General features: G+C 39.6%; 1 protein-coding gene across 5 annotated transcripts; it reads right to left on the reverse strand.

Annotated features, from left to right (window-relative positions):
- Positions 1-4882: 4882 nt before the first annotated feature.
- Positions 4883-13180, reverse strand: azi2 (5-azacytidine induced 2). 5 transcript variants are annotated; one of them, XR_006956994.1, is made up of 9 exons: positions 12822-13180; positions 11699-11921; positions 10901-11017; positions 10655-10754; positions 10303-10436; positions 9907-9968; positions 9561-9694; positions 5585-6296; positions 4883-5200 (listed from the first exon to the last, which is right to left on the reverse strand). XR_006956994.1 is itself a non-coding variant. In XM_047032977.1 (8 exons), the coding sequence occupies exons 2-8, from the start codon at positions 11912-11914 to the stop codon at positions 5929-5931; spliced, it is 1131 nt and encodes a 376-aa protein (XP_046888933.1). In that variant the 5' UTR covers positions 11915-11921; positions 13047-13180; the 3' UTR covers positions 5346-5928. The 5 variants fall into 5 exon arrangements, 4 of the variants coding, with proteins under 4 accessions (XP_046888933.1, XP_046888943.1, XP_046888913.1 ...); XM_047032977.1 differs by lacking the exon at positions 4883-5200 and having other exon boundaries at positions 5346-6296; positions 13047-13180; XM_047032987.1 differs by lacking the exon at positions 4883-5200 and having other exon boundaries at positions 5346-6293.
- Between the last annotated feature and the right edge of the window lie 7723 nt (positions 13181-20903).

Here is a 20903-nt window from a genome sequence, read left to right on the forward strand (position 1 = left end):
TCATGTTATCATCTTCTTTGGCACATCTAAACTAAGGACTAGACTTTTAAGAAAGCATGACCAAAGCAATTTGGTGAGGGAGGGTTCCTCCATAAACAGTTGCCGACAAAGAATTTCAGACAATAACTTAAACATAGTCTTGCATTAAGAGTAGAGTCAACACATTGAATAACTGTGCTAATGGTTGTTGAAACTCATTGCTCTGAGTTGGTGCAAGTCAATTTAGGCAGAAGTCCATGTCTGGTGATATTTGACAACCTCAAACAGCATGAGTCTGCCACTGGGACTAATGAAAAGGCTCTTGTTTTGATTTGCAATTCAACTATGGGAGGTTTTAGACCATTGGGGTGCCAAGCTGGGCCCAGTTGTACTGTTAGAAAGGCCAGTTACATTAAACATTATTGTTGTCAAATAGTGCCTGCAATGCTGGGAAGAAAACTAACAAAAGCAGTGGTGCCCAGAAATGTTTCGTAGGAGTGGCGAAAAAGAGAAGCAGAACAGTGGAACACCATCTCACTACCATTATCTCTTATTCACTCTCATCTGTGTTGTATATCTGTAACTGGTATAGTATGGGACTGCATGACAGTTTCAAAGTCAAAGTGTAGTAGTGTAGAATAGAGGAACTGGGTGTACAAGCTTCTGCTTGCGGAATGAATGCTCCGTGACATGTTTTATAAAACTTGAGAAGTCTCCTTTTATTCGTGGTGTGTGTCCAGTATATAACGTCTAGCCCTGCTTTATCCTACCGCCCTGCTCCCCGGCCCCTTGTCGTAGCCTCATCTCCATGCCCATAACATTACGCCATTAACAAGATCCAGTTACATGACACTGGAAAATGGGTGCTGATGTGGAAAGTCCCCAAAAACAGCAGGAAAATATTAATCCACCATTCATTTTTACATATGGAGACATCTATTGGAACTAGTGGTAACTCCTTTGTTGTACACCCAACAAATATTGGGCTACTTTACAGGCATTTTGGGTTTGTTTGAAGTATGCATGCTTGGCTAATTGCTAGGTATTTTTCCAAATGCGCCTGCATCAAATTCTCTCACACACATTTGCGCAAGCTTAGGGAGACGCACACACATTCAAGGAGTGTTGCTTTACCTCACTGTCATTGTTAATGCCATCATTGTGGTCTTAACTGATATAACGTTGCATAACCATAACAATATTGTGGTTATCAGACATGATTTATTTATTTTTGTCTTTGCTCCAGAAGAACATGTCAACAATCTATAATGATGCCTTAATATGCCACGATATCACTAAATATATTAGGCTATAATTACGTTTGTCATGCTATGAACATATTTTTATTCATTACAAAATTGAAATCTGCTTTAAAATAACGGAAATAAACAACTATTTAAACAACCGTCATGTATGTGTGCAACCATTTGTAAAACTGGCTACATCAAGGCAGGCAGGTAAATTATTAGACATTTTTAGGCAACTTTTCTTTGGATTGGTTTCAAACTTTGCAAAAATCTGAAAAAACTAGGTATAGTAGTGTGAGTCAGGTTCTAGAATTGAACAAAAAATATTGGGGGAGATAGCTTTAGATATGTTGACTGCAGTTAATTGAATAAAAACGACCAGACTAGTCGGGTAGCAAATCGGAAATGCAATACCACCTACATCCACTGGGGCCGTTGCCTCCAAGAGTAGACGCCGCATTGGCTGCTGGGCGCGAGAAATGCGGCCGCCATCTTGGAAAGGGCAAATTCCTAGTTGCTTAGCATCAGACTGAACAAGATATCAGCACTGTGCAGCATATTCCTGCTCAAATCGGCGCACAATTGCAAACAGGTCTCGGGAGATTACTTTTCACATGTAAAATCACCATACTATTGGTTTTATTTTGTGAAAAGAATAACCATGTCCTGTATCATAGCTACATGTATGACCTTTGCAGCATAGCAAACCGCATGAAAATCAGTTTGGTATTCAGTTCGGTATGATTAATTAAATGTGCTGACAGCTCATTGCCCCAGCCAAACAGATTACACTGAGTGGAGCAGTTGCCCTTTCCAAGATGGCGGTCCCACGGCTCGTCAGCGCCAGTAGGCAGTAGCGGTCGATGCAGCGTTTACACTTTATTATGTCTATGGTTGCCTCAAGCTGAGGTCTGGTCCCCACAAGTACTAGGTCGCCGCCATCAATCCCATTGAAAACCAATGATAAAAAGGCAGAGACGACATTTTGGGCAAAGTTTGTCTACATTGTATGCTTTTCGACCACATGTCACCCCCCCATACAGGTATAGCCCCCTGTAGCACAGGTGCTGGATGCCCGGTGTTATCGCCCTGGTTTCCGTAACGGTGCGTTCACACTGCAGCGGAGCGGCAGCGCGGGGCGTTGGCTTCCAATTCATTTTCAATGAAACCAGGCGTTGACGCTCGCGAAGGGCATTGTGGGAAGGCGAGTGGAGCATTGCAAGTTGGATTTTCTCAACTTTATGTAAATGAGGAGCGTGAAAATAGCATTGACCAATCGGATTGGTTTCTTGTTTCTTGTAACATAGCAACCATTGGTCATGGTAAACATTTTCTAGGTTTTAAGATGTAGGACAAACTTATCGTATATGTGTCTCCACACCCAGTCTTGTTTTAAATGCCTCTGTACGATTAAAGAGATGTTAGAGAAAAGAGAAAAAATATATACCTGGCGCAGGGTTGCTGAGGTTGTCGGTGTCCCTGGTGTGTTAAATTCAGTCTTGTCACATTAGCTTGCTACGTAGCTTTAACTTTCTTCTGTGCTAGCTGCATACTACAGTAGTTTAGCTCAGTGGTTCCCAACCCTGGTCCTCAGGGCACCCCTGTCCCACATGTTTGAGAAGTTTCCCTGCTCCAACACACCTGAATCAAATGAATGGTCATAAGCAGGCTTCTGCAGAGCTGGATAACGACCCCTTCATTTGAATCAGGTGTGTTGGAGCAGGGAAACATCTAAAACATTCAGGACAGGCGTGTCCCGAGGACCAGGGTTGGGAACCACTAGTCACACGATTGACATTCAACGTTGAAATGCTGGTTAGCAACGGTTGCTAGCTTTGTTAACTAACATTACCTGGCTCTAATCACCCCCATACTACCTGTACATCTTGCACACAAACACGGTGCTCGATCAGTCTTTTTTAACTATTTAAGACTTTGTGATCGATGTCTATGTTTTGTAGAGCACTTATCCGCCCAAGTTCCTCTACATAATCTTCAATGTGTGCCAAAATGATATTCCCTTTCAAGCCATGCTGATCAATTCTATCTACCGGTATGACCAGCATGCAATCTCTGACACAACTAATGTCTTCCATTAACTCTCCAATCTACATGTTCCTATCTGCCTTCTTGTGCAGCTGCGTTGGTCTGAAGATAACCACGCCCATCTACTTTGCATGTTGGATTGGAAATAAATACAGAACAAAAATAAATGTGGTGTTCGGAAATATATGTAGCGTTAGGAAATAAGTCTCAATAAATAAATAAATGTGGCATTGAGAAATAAAAGTCCCATGGCATACACGTTGTCTTGTCAAAATGTCATTTTGAAATAAGTAAATGTATTTATTTATTTAGGTAAATGGATGCAGCTATACATTTACATGATGCTATATTTATATATTTCTTGCCATCTTTTTATTTTATTTCAGGGTTTATTTCATAGCCTTATCTATTGATGTATTTATCTATTTACCTTATTAATGTATGTATTTATTTACCTATCTATTCATTTAATTTTAACTAAAATGGCGTTCCATATATACCATGGCCTCTATTTAGTTATTTTTCCCCCTCTACCCTTCCTCTGTCTCCTTATATGAAATACCTCAACCATATTAAAACTAAGTGTTAAAAGTAATCTCAAGGAATCTTTTGGTACCTCACGATTCTAATCGATCCTTGGGGTCACGATTATATTAAAAATCTATAAAAAAAATCAATAAGATTCAGTATATACTTACATTTGATTCCAGTTTGCTGTTTAGTGTTACTGTGATAGGCAGTTAAGTGTTGAAGAAAAAAATTCCACTGCATCAAAACCTTGAAATGTATTGTTTTTCTTGCAGTTTAGTAAACTCATTGTTATAAAATAAATGCAATTGAATTTAAGATGACTGCAACCATTCAACATATGACAGTCTTCTGTTACTATAAGCAAGGCAAAATACATTTTTGAATCGATGTGAATCGCTAGAAGACGCTAGAATCGCGATTCATATGTGAATTGATTTCCCCCCCACCCCTAGTTAGAAGCATCTGAAATTGTCAGGGTTTGGAAAGACCTAGAGTGAATTTCAAATGTGACTGGTACTTAAAAGTTTAGACGGTTTTAAACGCTTCAGATTAAAGCTGACAGTCAACTGTCAAAATCCTTTAAAGATTATTATACAGTCTGATTCAAACAAATCAGAAATATGTATATTGAATCCCAACCAAAATGAAACAGCAGGCAAGTATACATTCACATTAACCTATTCATTTAATTCAAATCATGTTTACAGTCTTTAGTGCAGTAATTCTAAAATATAATAATATCTACTGTACATTGCATTTTGGTTTGCAGATTTACACAGAATTGAAAAGTAGGAAACTGTTGTAAAATAAAATGTATTAAAAAAAAATCCCTAAACAAATTATTTTTCATAATTTTAAGAGGCAGGACATTTTTAAACCCTCCAATCTCAATACAATGGCCCTTAATTTATTGGACTAAACTCGCATAACATATATTTATTTTCCGTTATTCCCCCATTTGCAATACATTGTTAAACATTATAATGAGAGAGTAGAAGAGAGTAGAGGGACAAAGGTATCTCTTTGGAGTTAAACTTGGTCTTATGAAATATGTTTAAGATACACCAACTTTAAACACCAACTCTTCCAATTATTGTCCTGTGCTTCCAATGAATTGCCATCTCGCTTTTATGAAGATTTACATTACTGACATTGTTCTTACAATCCTTGCTTGTGTGCTCCAATGGCAGAGCAGATGTATTTAAATCCAATATAAATAAACATTTTGGAAACATCTGTCAAGTCCACCAGCCTCAATCTTGAGGTAATTTAAGTCCAGGTTTATTTTGCCATGTGTTGGAATACAGCAATAAGACACTGTTTACCTTCTTAGAAGACAAATATTTTTACCAGTTTATGTGTGGCCTCTAACAAGCACTGAGCAGTGCTGTGTTGTCCTGAAAGAGAAGAAAAAAAAACATCAACACCTCAAGCCATATTTTGTTCACCCAAGGGACTTTTACAAAGCACATTTTCCATTTGAACAACTACAAAGAAAAGTCCAGATAAGATCAGTTCTCAGTTTGAAAACATTAGAAAGCGCTGTGAAGTCATCAGACTGGGTATGGGGTACTAAACCAAAGATTGTACTGTGTATGTGACTGACGGACTTGAGCCTTTTTGGTGCTACTTATGGTAAAGTATATACCTTTACATGTCTGTAAGCATCATAGCACAGGCACAAACACAGCATCTCTATACCTAAACTTGATCTTCACATTATTATGGAATAACCATGTGACTATTAACTTTACAACAGTAACATGTAAAGAGAGACTTACACCAGAGGGCTACAATTAAAACAGAGTGCTTCTGACTGTGGATCAATGAGTTCCCACAGTGAGTGGCTAAAAGGGTTTAAACCCCAATAGACAAATAAAGATGCACACGCCATTACAAACAGACATGTGGCTGTTGCAAGTCTTTTTTCTTCGTCCCATGTATATTTCCTCTCCCACGAACTCAGGGACTTTCCCTCATTATGAGACAGGGATCCCTCAGTGGTAGACAGGGATCCCCCCAGGCCCTGTGTTCTCATGGCTAACAGAGAAGTGGTATTAAGGCAGGTCAGGTGGTATGCGGCAGGCAGGGGGTGCAGGGAGTGGTTAGGTCAGTATGGCGGGCTTTAGGGGATGCTTCTCTTGGAAGTGGAGGAGTAGGGAGGGCTATTTTGACCCTCCCAGAAGACAGTGTCACTGGGCTTGGGGGGGCTGGGAAAGGACCAGGAACTGTCATCCAAAGAAGCCTGGTTCTGAGGGGGGGGAGGCAGAAGCACTGGGCTACTCAGGGCCACAGGACAGTGGCTGGACCAGGGGCCCTGCCGCCAGCAGTCCTCCCTCAGGCCATCCAGCACTGGGTGGCCCATTGGAGGGCCGGGACGGCCAGAGCTTGAGGGCACTGGGGGGGCATTGGGGGGGCGAGGGACTGACACCCGCATTGTCCAGTTGTTCTTTTCGACATCATCCAGACACTGGACTGGAACCATTGATGCTGCTGAAGAGAGGAGTAAAAACATGTATAATCAGTTTCAGAAGACATTCCTTTTTACCACTACATTCCTGGAATAAGAATTTAAAAAAGATTCACCAGAGCACCATTTTGCAATTCACCAGGATATTAGAAAAGTAGCTGTACTCTGAATAAATTATTAATCCAAGCACTTGCGAGTTTACCAAGATCAAGAGTGTATAGCATGTTCCAATCTTTAACATACTATACACAACCTAAATAAGCAAATTTGTTATTTCTGTCACTGGCTTGACACTGAAAAAGGTTTTGAGGGTTTTCACCTCTATAACATGCAGGTAATGGTTTGAAACTAAATGTATTCACAGGCAAACCAACTGTCATTTATCATGTATTTTACCGCCAAAGCATCTGCAACTAAATAAATAATGTGATGTACAGGGCCGGCCCAAGCCTTTATGGGGCCTTAAGCAAAATTGATTTTGGGGCCCCTCTGCGTGAATCATTATTCTTTTTTCTTAATTACCGTATTTATTCTTATTTAAACCTCGATTTATTACACATTTTTGGTGCGCCGCTTATTCGAGGGTGGTGTTTATTTGAGGGCGACATTTAATCTAAGAAATACAGTATTCTAGGCTATCTGCGCTAGCATGCTAACGTGTTAGTTCGCTACATTAAATGTTCTTAGTTTGAACAGTGCGGTCTTCTAAATAACCGATTAAGCAACAAGCAAATGTCAGTGTTAGTTAGACTAGCTAGCTCTATCTCATCTGCTTTTTGTTGACGCTGATTTGCAAGGAATGCAAGAACAGCTAGATAGCGAAAACACCTAGACTACTGGACCTACTGTAGCCATGTAAACTAGTTAAGCTTGCTAACGCAAGAGCACCTGCTTCTCTCCAGTTCTTTCAATAGATAATCTAGACAGGCTTAATTAATAGGATAGACTGCTATTCGTTTTCTGGCAATTTTTTCGTAAACTTCCCTTCAAATGCCGACTAACAGCTAGTCTCTAGCTAGCTAGAGTCATAGTGGACCCCGAGTGCAACACAAGAGAATGTTCATTAAAATGACATGCTGTTGCTAGGTATTTCAGGACATGCTGCTCCTACCGTATTTCTGGGGCGGCGTTTATTACACAATGTTCATTTGGTGCGGCGTTTAATCGAGGGCAGCGATTAATCGAAGAAACACAGTACATTAAACTGTAATTTCATGTTCTCTTGGGGGCCCTCTGGTGGCCACAGGTGCCCTAAGCAGGCGCTTAGTCCGCTTATGCCTTGGGCCGGCCCTGGTGATGTACCTTCATGGATATATAGTTGTTGTGGATGCTAAAAATGAAAGACGCATTTCCAAATGTCCCTAAAGCTTATGTAATTAAAGCACTTATAAGACGTTCAATGCATATTTAAGATTTACTAAGTAATACAGAATCAAATTTTTCTTTGCAGGCTGCTCACTATCACAGTCACAAGCATATGCTATTGTTCCATGTTGTGGGTAATATACCTAATCATGGCTCTTGATGCATAACGCATCGTCTTAAATGCAATACAAATTTAAGCACTTTAGACATACAAACACATCCACATTATATCCAGCAAACGACAAAGGACTGTTAAGTTATGTTAATAAGTTGCATAGTCAGATAATGTGAATTTAAACATACTCGCTAGTTAGGCAAGCAAAAACTACGATTAATAAATTGATTCCGATTTAACGCAGCCAGTAAGACATCGCTTGCCATCGCTCGCCTTCCCACAGTGCACCATCCTCGGGGGGGTGTCAGACCATAGAGTTAGTGGCTGTTTATCAATCCACGTTTTTTTCCGTGGCATCGTCTTAAATGCAATACAAATATGAGCACTTTAGACATACAAACACATCCTTGCTTTTCTTCTCATTTATCTTTAGTAGATAAACTTTAAATGAGTTCCTCTACTCATCTTCTCTCTCGTACAAAATGGTCTGCAGGGGGCTACATTTGAATAAAAGTGATTTGTTGAAAGAACCTTAGAAGAATACAGATGTTCAATATCTTTGAATAAATACAAATGTCTTCCTCCCTGTCCCATTTATTTTCTCCCCATCTGTCACCCGCTAAGTCATACACAGAAGATGATTAAGGTGGGATATTCACTGGAATAAGGAGATTCTTTCTTTGCTATATTTCATTCTAATTTGCACCTTTGTTTTTTACTCTGTGACACAGAGGGAATAGTTTAAAAAAAGATAGTCTAACTGTATCTACTCCGGAATGACAGAGAGCATAATTTTTCGATCGTACCCTCTAAGTCATAGGTGTCAAACACAAGGCTGCGGGCCACATCCGGCCCAGCGTACAATTATATCCGGCCCGCAAGATAATTTTATATATCTTTTTTTAATGGCCCGGCGATATGAAGCACCAATAACACACAAACTACAAATCCCATATTGCAGCACGACAGCTGCCTTATCGAATAGGCTGATGCCTATTCTGATATGCATATGATATGCCTATACTGTGCATGCTCGCATTAATTGTGGCAGTCGCTATCTAGCATCACATCAAACCCAGAATACGTCCTAAATTTGGGCAAATCCCCGAATGTTTACAACGTCTGGCCTGATTAATACTCGGATCGATAAGCAGTCTCGAAAATGGTATCAATATAAAAAAAGAATACAACCCCTTTCCGTAATCTTGATACCCCCCAACAAAATTCCCAGTTAAACCAGGCGGCACCTGGCCCTGAATGGAAGGCAGTTTCAAGAAAGATGGGAAAGCGAATACATGTTTTCAAGGAGAAGAACCGGTATGTATTTTCCGTCATGAGGCGATGTTGGTCGTTAAAGAGTAGCCTACAATCTCCGTCGGCACTTTGACACCAAACACAGAGATAAATATGCCACATTTAGCCTCCAAGAAAAACAGCAGATGGTCCAAGAATTAAAAGGCAGACTGCAACCGCAGCAGAATATGTTCACACAAGCTACAGCTAAAAATGATGTTGTTACATCGTAGTTACAACTGGCCATTTGATGGCAAACATAATGCTGATGTGGCCCTTGGTGAAAATGAGTTTGACACCCCGTCTCTAATTTATTACAACAGCCTTCTCGCCACCTCCACCACTAGCTTATGATGTCTTGAAGTTGCTTTTTGTGAAACCAAAATTGAGTTTACACGTTGCTCCTCTCTACTGCTTTAGACAGAACGCACGCATCGAATTTCCCCACATGGTTTTCACTGGTGCAACTGGAAACAGAACTGAGGTGTCACTGAGAAAATGCCCACTTCTTTACCTGGCTTGCTTGCAACAAGCAAAGAGTAAGAGTCTTTAAGCCTCTTCACAAGGTCTGTCTGCATCTTCAGCGCTGAGTGGAGATGGGAGACCTCAAAGCACAGGCTCTCATAGGACTGCAGCATGGTCTTCTCCCTTATGGAATATTATAGGAGTTAAAAATAATTTGAACTGAGCTTCCTCTGAATCCTTGACAATACGAGTGAACATCTTATCGGTAAACTGTGTCTCCCTCTAGTGGCTAATGGTCACATGCACATAGAGAAAGAATGGTCTACTCGGAAAGCAGACTTGTCCAGCTAACTTGCTGTGTTCCTTAAACTAAAGATACCAAAGGAGTAACATACCAGTTATTGGATTCAGGGTTATGGTTCTGATCACAGTCTGGTCTCGTTTGTCCAACAGGATCCTCAAAAACAGAGATCATACGATTTCAACCATAACTGTGATGTGGTGTATACCGTCTCTACAATCACGTACTACAAAAATCTGGATTTTCAAAAGGCCTATGTATCTGAGTCAATTAAGAATTACCCATATAAATACTTAGTCAACACTTAGCTCGAAGGATGATCTGACAGACTCTTGAACCAGACTGATTTCTATGTCTTTCATTTATTTATTTGTATTTATATAATTTGTATGTCTATAGGAAATGTGACACACTGATTTGTGAAGTAAATGTAAGCTTGTGACATCAAGATTGTTTACATGTGTAAACCACCAATAAGGCTGTCGGTTACCCCGCAGTGTTCTTGCAGCTGGATGTTCTCCTGTTGTACTCTCTCCAGCTCTTCTTGGAGTGTGTGCATCTTCAGGCCATTTTTCACCAGGTCCATTTGCCACAGGTCCTGGCTGCTATTCAGACTCTTCATCACTGAGGAGAACAAGGAACAAATCCATTGAGAGACTATGGTTGTTCCATTACACATATATTGAAGAAAATGTCTCCTGGATGAGAAAAGTAAGTGACGAGACCATTAAGTGACTGTACCGAGGGAAGGGGGCCAGGGGGGTGAGTATACCTTGACTGAAAGTCAAGAGGGAAAGTAGTATCATGCATGTTAGTGACGTGCATGGGTGATGTGAGTGTACCTTGGCTTGTTTCGATATCTGTCCTCAACTCCAGCAGCTCCAACTCTTTGGCCTGCAACTGATCGAGCAGCAGCTTCTCCGATTCACTTCTATCCTTTTTCTAATAAACAGAGAGAGAAACCATCAGAAATTGATAGATATATATAATATAGACAGACGGAGTTTATAGGCAGGCCTACAGGCTACCGTGGGGATTGCCCAGTCAGTAGTCTTCCCCTTGTATGAACCCTTTTTACTCTGACCTACCAGTTTTTTCAGCTCCGCCTGTAGCTCTTTATTTTCCATGTAGATACCTCGGTAGGCACTGAATGCCTTGTTCACATACTGGGGTCCTTCTGAGGGGGGCGCTTCTGGTCTAAATGGCTGAAATAAACAAAAGTAGAGCAGATAAAAAATGTATGTAATACAAGACAATTATTATTGATGGTCAGCTACCGGAGCATTTGGTTTTGGATGATCTTCAAGCACCATTTATCATTGTATTGAATGAGTACTGGTTACTGCGTAGCTCCCGTTGGCAAACAGCTTGTTGTCACTTCATGAATGTTTTCCTCAAAATCCACATTGCATCAAGACTTGTTTTAGTACTCAGTTAAAAATGTTTGCCACATATCACAGGGTATTCCATCTTTAGCGCTAAAATTCAAAGTCTAAGACAGGAAATGTTTTTGTGTTGTTGATACAGTACGTCAAGGTCCACATTGGCTGGAAAAGAGTATACAGTTTAAGTGGAAAAAAACGTATTTTCACTGTGATACTTTCAATTGTCTACATTCACTTGCATCTTGTTTGTGAAATTATAGATCAATAAATTATAATTCTATAAATTGTATTACTAAAGTTATGTTAATTGATTATTAAGATGTATGATTAGCAGGTAACGCTAAACTGTTTGTGTGGGAATTTATCTGTGGTAATAAATCAGTTGTGTAAAGATTGCACACTTTCAGAATTTGCTCAGTGGTCAAAGACGCAAGTAAATTATTTTGGTCCCTTTAAATTCCCTCGAACCCCCACACTACCCTTTAGCATCCTCTCGCCTACCTTGTCCTCCAGCTGTTTGACCCTCTTCCTCAGTAAAGTGTTTTCTCGCTCTGTGTCCCTCAAGCGTTTCTTGATGTCCTCATAGGCAGTGACCAGGGCGAAGTGTGAGGCCACTGACTCGTCCCCAGCACACACCGACACTGGGCTCTCGGCTGCCACATATGCCGTCTCATGTTTTAGGATGTAGATGTCGTCCTCCACTGCAGGGGGCTCCATTCCAGGCCTATAGGTCAGACGTAACACAAAATGACCTAAATCGATGCAGTCAAAAAGCAATAGAACCTACGTGAACTTCGTCACCCTCAATATACTTAAAAAGAAAATATTATAGAAACAAAGACCTCTATAAAGACAGCTTCTGCCCACACTTTCAGTTTGACTTTTAATTCATTTCTGAACCCAATGAAGACAGGGCAGTTAAACAATAGAAGATCATGCATTGGTTCAACCTTCCACAGAAGAAACAAAGCGTAACATTAACGAAAACACATACCTACTCATCATTGCAAATTAGATAGTGCTAGCTTGTTCTTATTTATGCTAGTTAAATAAGCTACTGCAGTCACCACGTACAGCAAAGCTAGGAATAAATCTGTTGCATCGAAGTGAAACCGAAACCTCAAAATGTGCAGACTGGCTAGCTAGGCTATCCCCCTTTGCATAACAACAATTATGTCTAAACTACTCTTTGTAATATACATTTACTATCTACTAAAATATAATAGCTACAAAGCCAAAATACTGTTGGTTAATTACACAAAAACCTACTAAATGTAAATAACGCACTCTCATTAAAAATATTAAAACCATCTGCCTAGACTAGCTTATATAGCTAGCTCTAGCTCTACTTGCTTGACGTTTTGTTCTGTATAAAGCGAGATGAGCAAGGGATAGCAAACGACAAAGGACTATGTTAAGTTATGTTAATAAATTTCATAGTCAGATAATATGAATTTAAATTAGGCTAGCAAAAACTACGATTAATAAATTGATTCCGATTTAACGCAGCCAGTAAGACTAGCTACCATATATCATCAAGCTAGCGCTTGCAGCTAACCTATTTTAGCAGGCTCCTGTCAAGCGATGAATGGCAACGTTGCAAACGTCACTGAGCAATCCTCACCTAAGCCTTCCTAGTTGATCCAATAGATTGTGTTTTCGGATAGTATCAGGTCGTGAATATGACGAACATCGTATTTAATCAATCGAATCAAGCGAGTCGTATTTATCGCAGAAAGATTAGAGGTACAGGTAGCATAAACCACCATCTGTTTCATTGGCAAATTGAAGCTATGTGGGTGAAGCCAAGCCAGCTGTATGAGCCAGTCTCAATAAGGGATCAAATTACCGCTTGATTTCTCCCAAACTTTTCAAAATAAAGGTATCCACAGTCTTCCAGTGGTGGTTACTGTAGAAACGATTAACGGTGCGTTCACACTGCAGCGAAGCGAATCGCTTGCCATCGCTCGCCTTCCCACAGTGCACCATGCTCGGGGGGGGGTGTCAGACCATAGAGTTAGTGGCTGGTTAGTATCAATCCGAAGAACGCTGAGAACGCAAGTACATTATTTTGAAGAACGTTCTGGCAAGCCTCCTTGCGAGAATGGTCTTGCAAGGACGCAAGGACGGAGAATGAATTGAGATGGTTAGGGTTTTCCTGGACTCGCAGCATTATGATAACACTGACTAACTACAAAAACTAGATAACAAAGCTAAAACATGGTCCGTCTACCTGTAATTTTACGTTTTCTGTAGCCCTTGCTAACTTACAGTACCTGTTAACTAGGGTCTTCACTGCACTGAGATGCTACTAGCTAGGTTATCGACAAGTCGGAGCAAATTTACAAATTATCCGTTTCATCAATAAAATAAGAACATTTTCAGCGACTGAACTGCCTATTTCTCGTCACATTTTAATTCAGATGCTGATTTACACCTACCGTTTAGCTGAAATATGAAAAGTAAAAAATTACAGTTGTGAGATTTGGCCTCGCTTGACATCTTGCAATGACTTCTGGGAAATCAGAAGCGTTCTCGCTGGTCAAGTCACCATCCGATGCATCCTCGATAAAAGGGGCGGATCAGGAACATTTCCGGGTATTTTTGGCGTCTTTGGTGACTTGTGTTCTTTGGATTGGAACCATACTTGGGCAATAAAAGATGACGTCAAACGAGTTCGCAAGAACACGAGAACGGAAAAAAACGTGGATTGATAAACAGCCAGTGGCTCTTTTTTTCCCTGGCTCCGAGACCTCGTGCACGCTCGCAACTAGCTGTACACGTCATACTTTGCGACAACCAGTCGCGAGCATAGATTTATATGGTTACGAGCCTATGTTACGAGTATGTGAGCTAAGGCATTGCAGTGGCGGAATGGGGTACATGATGCAAACTTAACGGACATGTATTCTGTCACTGTATAGTATTCCTTTTACTTTTTTTTTTAGAAATAGGCTATAGGGCTAAATATAGGGCTATTCTAGATGGAACTCATCACATAGGCCTCGGTTGTTTTTTTTCTTCGTGATATGAGTATGATTTCCAACGCATTGTATCGGATGAAATAAACTGTTAACATGAACAGCTCCGTCTTTGTTCTCGCCAGGCAAAGAAAGCTAAATAGTTATTTTGGTAACCGAAATCTTCCATAATGCAGACTTACCACTTTCATCTTTATATTAATTTATACGAAATTCACACTGCCTTCAATTTAACATCAGTGTAGAAATATGGCCTGTGTTTTATATGTTCATCCTACAAAACCAAACGCCTATTAATGGTTATAACGTGATCTAACAAGACTTGGTAATAATGTAATAAATAAAAGCTTGAGAACTGTGTCTAAAATATACTTTATTGGACATTTGCCTTTGAAAGGGGAATATTCGCAGAACCATATAGGCTACAAGACGTTTCCATCAGATGTAAGTGGGGGTGAAACATATAGAGTCACTGAGGACCTTCATTTTCCCACAAAAGCAGTCTGGCTTGATAACACGATCAAAAAAAAGAATAATGGGTGTGTTTAACAAAAGCTTCTGAAGGCAAGACTAATATTATTTAAATATAGGCCTATATGATTTCCTATTGTGGTTACCGGTTAAAATAGCCTATTAATATTCGTCTTTGATAGACGTCAACAATCTATGCTCTCGCTTAACATATTATATTTGCCATCATGTCATGAACGTTTTTACGAAAAATCAAATCTGTTTTTAAATAACGGGAATAAACTATATTAACGACATTTCATGTATGTGTGACAACCATTTGCTGAACTTGCTACAACAGGACAGGCAACTCAAGCCAGTTCTCCCTGTGCTCATTCAATATAAGTCTATGGCTCATTCAGCTCCATGTAAATCGGCTATCGGCCAATGTGAACTTTTGTGCTCATGCCCTGTTAGTATCCGAGAGCACATTTGCAGGCAACTTTTATTGACGTAAGCAAATAAATGGGGTGCTAGTTTACCCATTTCGGATTGGTCTCAAACTTAGCAAAAATTTGGATAAATTATTTTATGAAAAAGCTAGTAGTATGAGCCAGGTTCGAGAATAGAACAAAAATTATTGGGGGAGATAGTTTTGTAAATGTTGACTGGAGTTAATAGAATAAAAACGACCGGAAGAGTCGGAAACCTAACCGTAATGCAATACCACCTACATCCACCGGGGCCGTTGCTTCAAGCCGAGGGGCGAGGGTTGGAGGCTTGTCTCAGACCGATTAATGCAGAGTTGTAGTTCGTATAACGTCATGGCAAAGTGTGCAGACTTGGGATACTCGCAATATCAATCAAAAACAACTGTACAATTCACAACTGTTTAATACACATAAACGTTGACCTGTGTAAAAACGTTTTATTACATTATTCGAAGTCTCGACTAGGGCAGAGAATGTGTAATATGAGAAGAACCATAGACATAATAAAGAGTTGACCCCGCATCGACCGCTACTGCTTACTAGTGCTGACAAGCCGTGGGGCCGCCACGTTGGAACGGTCACACGCTCCACTCATACCCCCTTTCCACCAAAGTGAACCGGGAGCTAGTTCGGAGCTGGTGCTAGAGCCAGTTCGGAGCTGGTTCAAGAACGGAGCTTACTAAGAACCGGTTTGCTTTTCCACGGGCGAGAGCCACCACAGAGCCACGTCATTACGTCACTGTATACATCTCATATTTCCCAGCAACGCTAGCGCCAAACACAAAGCAGTTTCATCAATAAAATAAGCACATTTTCAGCAACTACACTGCCCACTCCTCGATACATTTTCATTCAGATTCTGATTTACAAGTACCGTTTAGCTGAAATATGAATTGTAAAAACTTAGAGCAATGGTGGCCAAAGCGTTTTGTTGGTCACGGTAACCCCGCCCCATGCGGTTCTTTGTTGGTTCGTAAACTAGACCAGCTCCGAAGTGGTGCTCATTGCGAACCACGTACTAATCACTTTTCCGGTTCCCAGTGAGATTAGGCACCGGCTCCGAACCGGCACCAAAATGTGTTGGTGGAAAAGGGGTATCAGTGAATTATTATATTAATAAAACTGAACTGAATACCGAACTGATTTTCACGCGGTTTGCTTTGCTGCAAAGGTCATACATGTAGCTATGATACAGGACATGGTTAATATTTTCACAAAATACAACCAATAGTATGGTAATGTTAAATCTTATTTGTGAAAAGTAATCCCCCGAGCCCTGTTTGCGATTGTCCGCCGATTTGAGCAGGAATATGCTGCACAGTGCTAGCATCTTGTTCATTCTGATGCAACTAGGAATTTACCCCGTTCTCGCGCCCAGCAGCCAATGCGACGTCTACTCTTTATTATGTCTATGCAGGGGCGAATCTAGAAAAATATTCATGGGTGGCAAGAGGGTAGCAGGAGATTTTGAGGGGTGTTACCTATGCAGCTAAATCAGGGTCAAATGTTTTGTTAATTCGAAAAAGAAATCTTTAGTCGAAAAACTAAAGCTTGACATTGAAAATGTACGTTGTGGTCGAAAACTTGAAAAATAAAACCGGCTTCATTTATTTTTTGTTGAGTTGCAGACTTTTGGCCCCGATTTTGCGTAGGGGGCGTGGCTTCAACTCAGAGGCAGGAATTATGAGTGACAGCCTAACAAAGAGCCAGAAGACTCGGCAGTCGGCATGGTGTCCGCTCCGCCAACACAGTCTTATACTTCTGCGTATCTATGACACGGGTTTACACATCTATTTTGCATGCCATATATACGCCAAATCGGAGATCACTAATTACACGTGTGGTAAATATTTAAATGATAGTTGTCTCGAGTTATACAGAGTTAAATCAGAAATCATTTTTTAAAATCTCCACAGCCCACCCTTCCATAGCTGGCAAGAACCTGGCCTGTATAGACTACATTTTATATTTCCTGTGTGTGTGTGCCTCTCTTTTTTTCTTATTTATATTTACAAGAATGCTGCTTGGTGTTGGTGACAAATAATAATTATTGGTTGTTATTTAACCTTTAGATGAGTGAGTTCTAAATATTACCGACGCTTCCACCAGAGTGAGTTTTTTTTTCAAAACGAAAGCTAGCTAGCTTTAGTTAGCTTCCGTTTCCTAGCAACCAAGCATAATACTCGTAGCAATGCTACTACCAGCTAGTGTTACCTGTTAGCCTCCTAATTGTAAATTTGGAAGCCATACTATTGCGTTTGTCATATCGTTTTTGTCCATCGGAAAATAGTCGGTTGGAATGTTCAGAATCACACGTGTGACGGTACTCTGTGGGGCCCGCTTTCGAACGATCACATGTATGTGACGCTACTAATTAACGGGTTAAAGGTGGTTGAGGTGAAAATTACCCCACAAAAACATATAAAAAATAAATTTGGAAGCTTCGATATCGTGAATCTCCGAAAGGTTTTTAGACAAAAGATTTCTTTTTTGAATTAAACTGAATCTAAGGGCTACACAGCTTCAGAAAACACCTTTACCATGTATAAACACCCACAGTAACATGTTGTTACAGTTAAAACATCAAGAAAACCCTTCAGGCAGAAGTTACATGCCAAACAATGTAAATGCATGGAAAACGCTATTCAGGAGCTGAAAAGCACTTTAAAGCAATAAAAAAAGGAAAGTCTCTTAAACTGAATCTAAGGGCTACACAGATTCAGAAAACACGTTTACCATGTATAACTCTATGGAGTCTGGAGTTATTTTGTCCGTTTTTGAGTACCTTTGATTTGGCCTTGATACACTACATAAAGAAATGTTTATCATACCAATGTTTGGTGTCTTTTTTTCAGCACAATCTCACCTACATGACCAGTTAAATTAAGATTTTCACTTTGGCATACTTTTCAACATACTGGACCCAAACAGACACAAAAACACAAGCTCCGTGTGGAAAAATTATGGTTTTTTGACTATAATACACACACATATGCTCAATCAAGCATTTCAAAAGTTTGAAATTGAAGCACAAGTTGTATATGTGAACATAAAAAGGTAAAGTTGATTTATAATTAAGCTATTTACAAAGAGAGCAGGTCTATCCATATGCACTGTTATTCATCCATATTTGTCCCATAATAAAAAATTATTCACAATATTCAAAAAATAAAAAAAAAATATATTTTTTTTTTCTCCACTAGATGTAACCCTTGGCTCATTTATAACCTTCTCTTTGACCACCGCAGAACCTCCGTCTATGCCACAATGGCTCTTTTTTCTCTTTATGTCAATAAAACGTAAAAAAAAAAAAAGATGTATAAGAATCAAAAATCAATATGTTCTGAGGTATTTGTATTACAGTGAAGTAGAATAGAATAATATAATAAGATAAACGAAAGCAATGAATGTTTTTCTTACCTCTCGTTGTAAACAAAAAATCTTGGTCGTCCATCTTTTTTTTTTTTTTTTACTCTGAGGTAGAAATAACAAGTCGCCGGCATGTTGGACAGCGTGTCCGACTCATTTCCCCCCAAATAAGTCCAAATGTTTAGCTAAACTACTCAAAATACTTCGAAAACTAGTCATAATAAACCAAATTAGTTTTTTCTTAGACGTCTCTTTGTCCTCTCGTTTTCTCGTGCATCCTATAGCTATGAGTCAGTAGAATCACCCGTTTTTCTCCGTTTCATTTTTGGACAAAAAACTAGAAAAATATTACAATAAATGCAACGCGCGCATAAAAGAGCGCATTTTTTGGACGCACTTTTTTCATGGAATTGAAATGATCGTATCTTAAGTTTTACTTGGTGTATTTACACAAACCAAGCACTCAAATGTAGCTTCAGGTCTGCACTTCCGCATGAAATCGACGGCTGCCCTCTGAGTGTCTTTGTTTATATGCTGCGTAGTCCGAAAGCTGACCTGCGCTCTGATCGCGCCGGCGCGATCACCGACCCGACGGAGATAAACACCCACAGTAACATGTTATTACAGTTAAAACATCAAGAAAACCTTCAGCCAGAAGTTACATGCCAAACATTGTAAATGCATGGAAAACGCTATTCAGGAGCTGAAAAGCACTTTAAAGCAATAAAAAAAGGAAAGTCTCTTAAACTGAATCTAAGGGCTACACAGCTTCAGAAAACACCTTTACCATGTATAAACACCCACATTAACATGTTGTTACAGTTAAAACATCAAGAAAACCTTCAGCCAGAAGTTACATGCCAAACATTGTAAATGCATGGAAAACGCTATTCAGGAGCTGAAAAGCACTTTAAAGCAATAAAAAAAGGAAAGTCTCTTAAACTGAATCTAAGGGCTACACAGCTTCAGAAAACACCTTTACCATGTATAAACACCCACAGTAACATGTTGTTACAGTTAAAACATCAAGAAAACCCTTCAGCCAGAAGTTACATGCCAAACATTGTAAATGCATGGAAAACGCTATTCAGGAGCTGAAAAGCACTTTAAAGCAATAAAAAAAGGAAAGTCTCTTAAACTGAATCTAAGGGCTACATAGCTTCAGAAAACACCTTTACCATGTATAAACACCCACAGTAACATGTTGTTACGGTTAAAACATCAAGAAAACCTTCAGCCAGAAGTTACATGCCAAACATTGTAAATGCATGGAAAACACTATTCAGGAGCTGAAAAGCACTTTAAAGCAATAAAAAAAGGAAAGTCTCTTAAACTGAATCTAAGGGCTACACAGCTTCAGAAAACACCTTTACCATGTATAAACACCCACAGTAACATGTTATTACAGTTAAAACATCAAGAAAACCCTTCAGCCAGAAGTTACATGCCAAACATTGTAAATGCATGGAAAACGCTATTCAGGAGCTGAAAAGCACTTTAAAGCAATAAAAAAAGGAAAGTCTCTTAAACTGAATCTAAGGGCTACACAGCTTCAGAAAACACCTTTACCATGTATAAACACCCACAGTAACATGTTGTTACAGTTAAAACATCAAGAAAACCTTCAGCCAGAAGTTACATGCCAAACATTGTAAATGCATGGAAAACGCTATTCAGGAGCTGAAAAGCACTTTAAAGCAATAAAAAAAGGAAAGTCTCTTAAACTGAATCTAAGGGCTACACAGCTTCAGAAAACACCTTTACCATGTATAAACACCCACAGTAACATGTTATTACAGTTAAAACATCAAGAAAACCTTCAGCCAGAAGTTACATGCCAAACATTGTAAATGCATGGAAAACGCTATTCAGGAGCTGAAAAGCACTTTAAAGCAATAAAAAAAGGAAAGTCTCTTAAACTGAATCTAAGGGCTACACAGCTTCAGAAAACACCTTTACCATGTATAAACACCCACAGTAACATGTTATTACAGTTAAAACATCAAGAAAACCTTCAGCCAGAAGTTACATGCCAAACATTGTAAATGCATGGAAAACGCTATTCAGGAGCTGAAAAGCACTTTAAAGCAATAAAAAAAGGAAAGTCTCTTAAACTGAATCTAAGGGCTACACAGCTTCAGAAAACACCTTTACCATGTATAAACACCCACAGTAACATGTTATTACAGTTAAAACATCAAGAAAACCTTCAGCCAGAAGTTACATGCCAAACATTGTAAATGCATGGAAAACGCTATTCAGGAGCTGAAAAGCACTTTAAAGCAATAAAAAAAGGAAAGTCTCTTAAACTGAATCTAAGGGCTACACAGCTTCAGAAAACACCTTTACCATGTATAAACACCCACAGTAACATGTTATTACAGTTAAAACATCAAGAAAACCTTCAGCCAGAAG

The sequence above is a fragment of the Hypomesus transpacificus genome, chromosome 2 (assembly GCF_021917145.1).
Source record: "Hypomesus transpacificus isolate Combined female chromosome 2, fHypTra1, whole genome shotgun sequence".
Lineage (NCBI taxonomy): Eukaryota > Metazoa > Chordata > Actinopteri > Osmeriformes > Osmeridae > Hypomesus > Hypomesus transpacificus.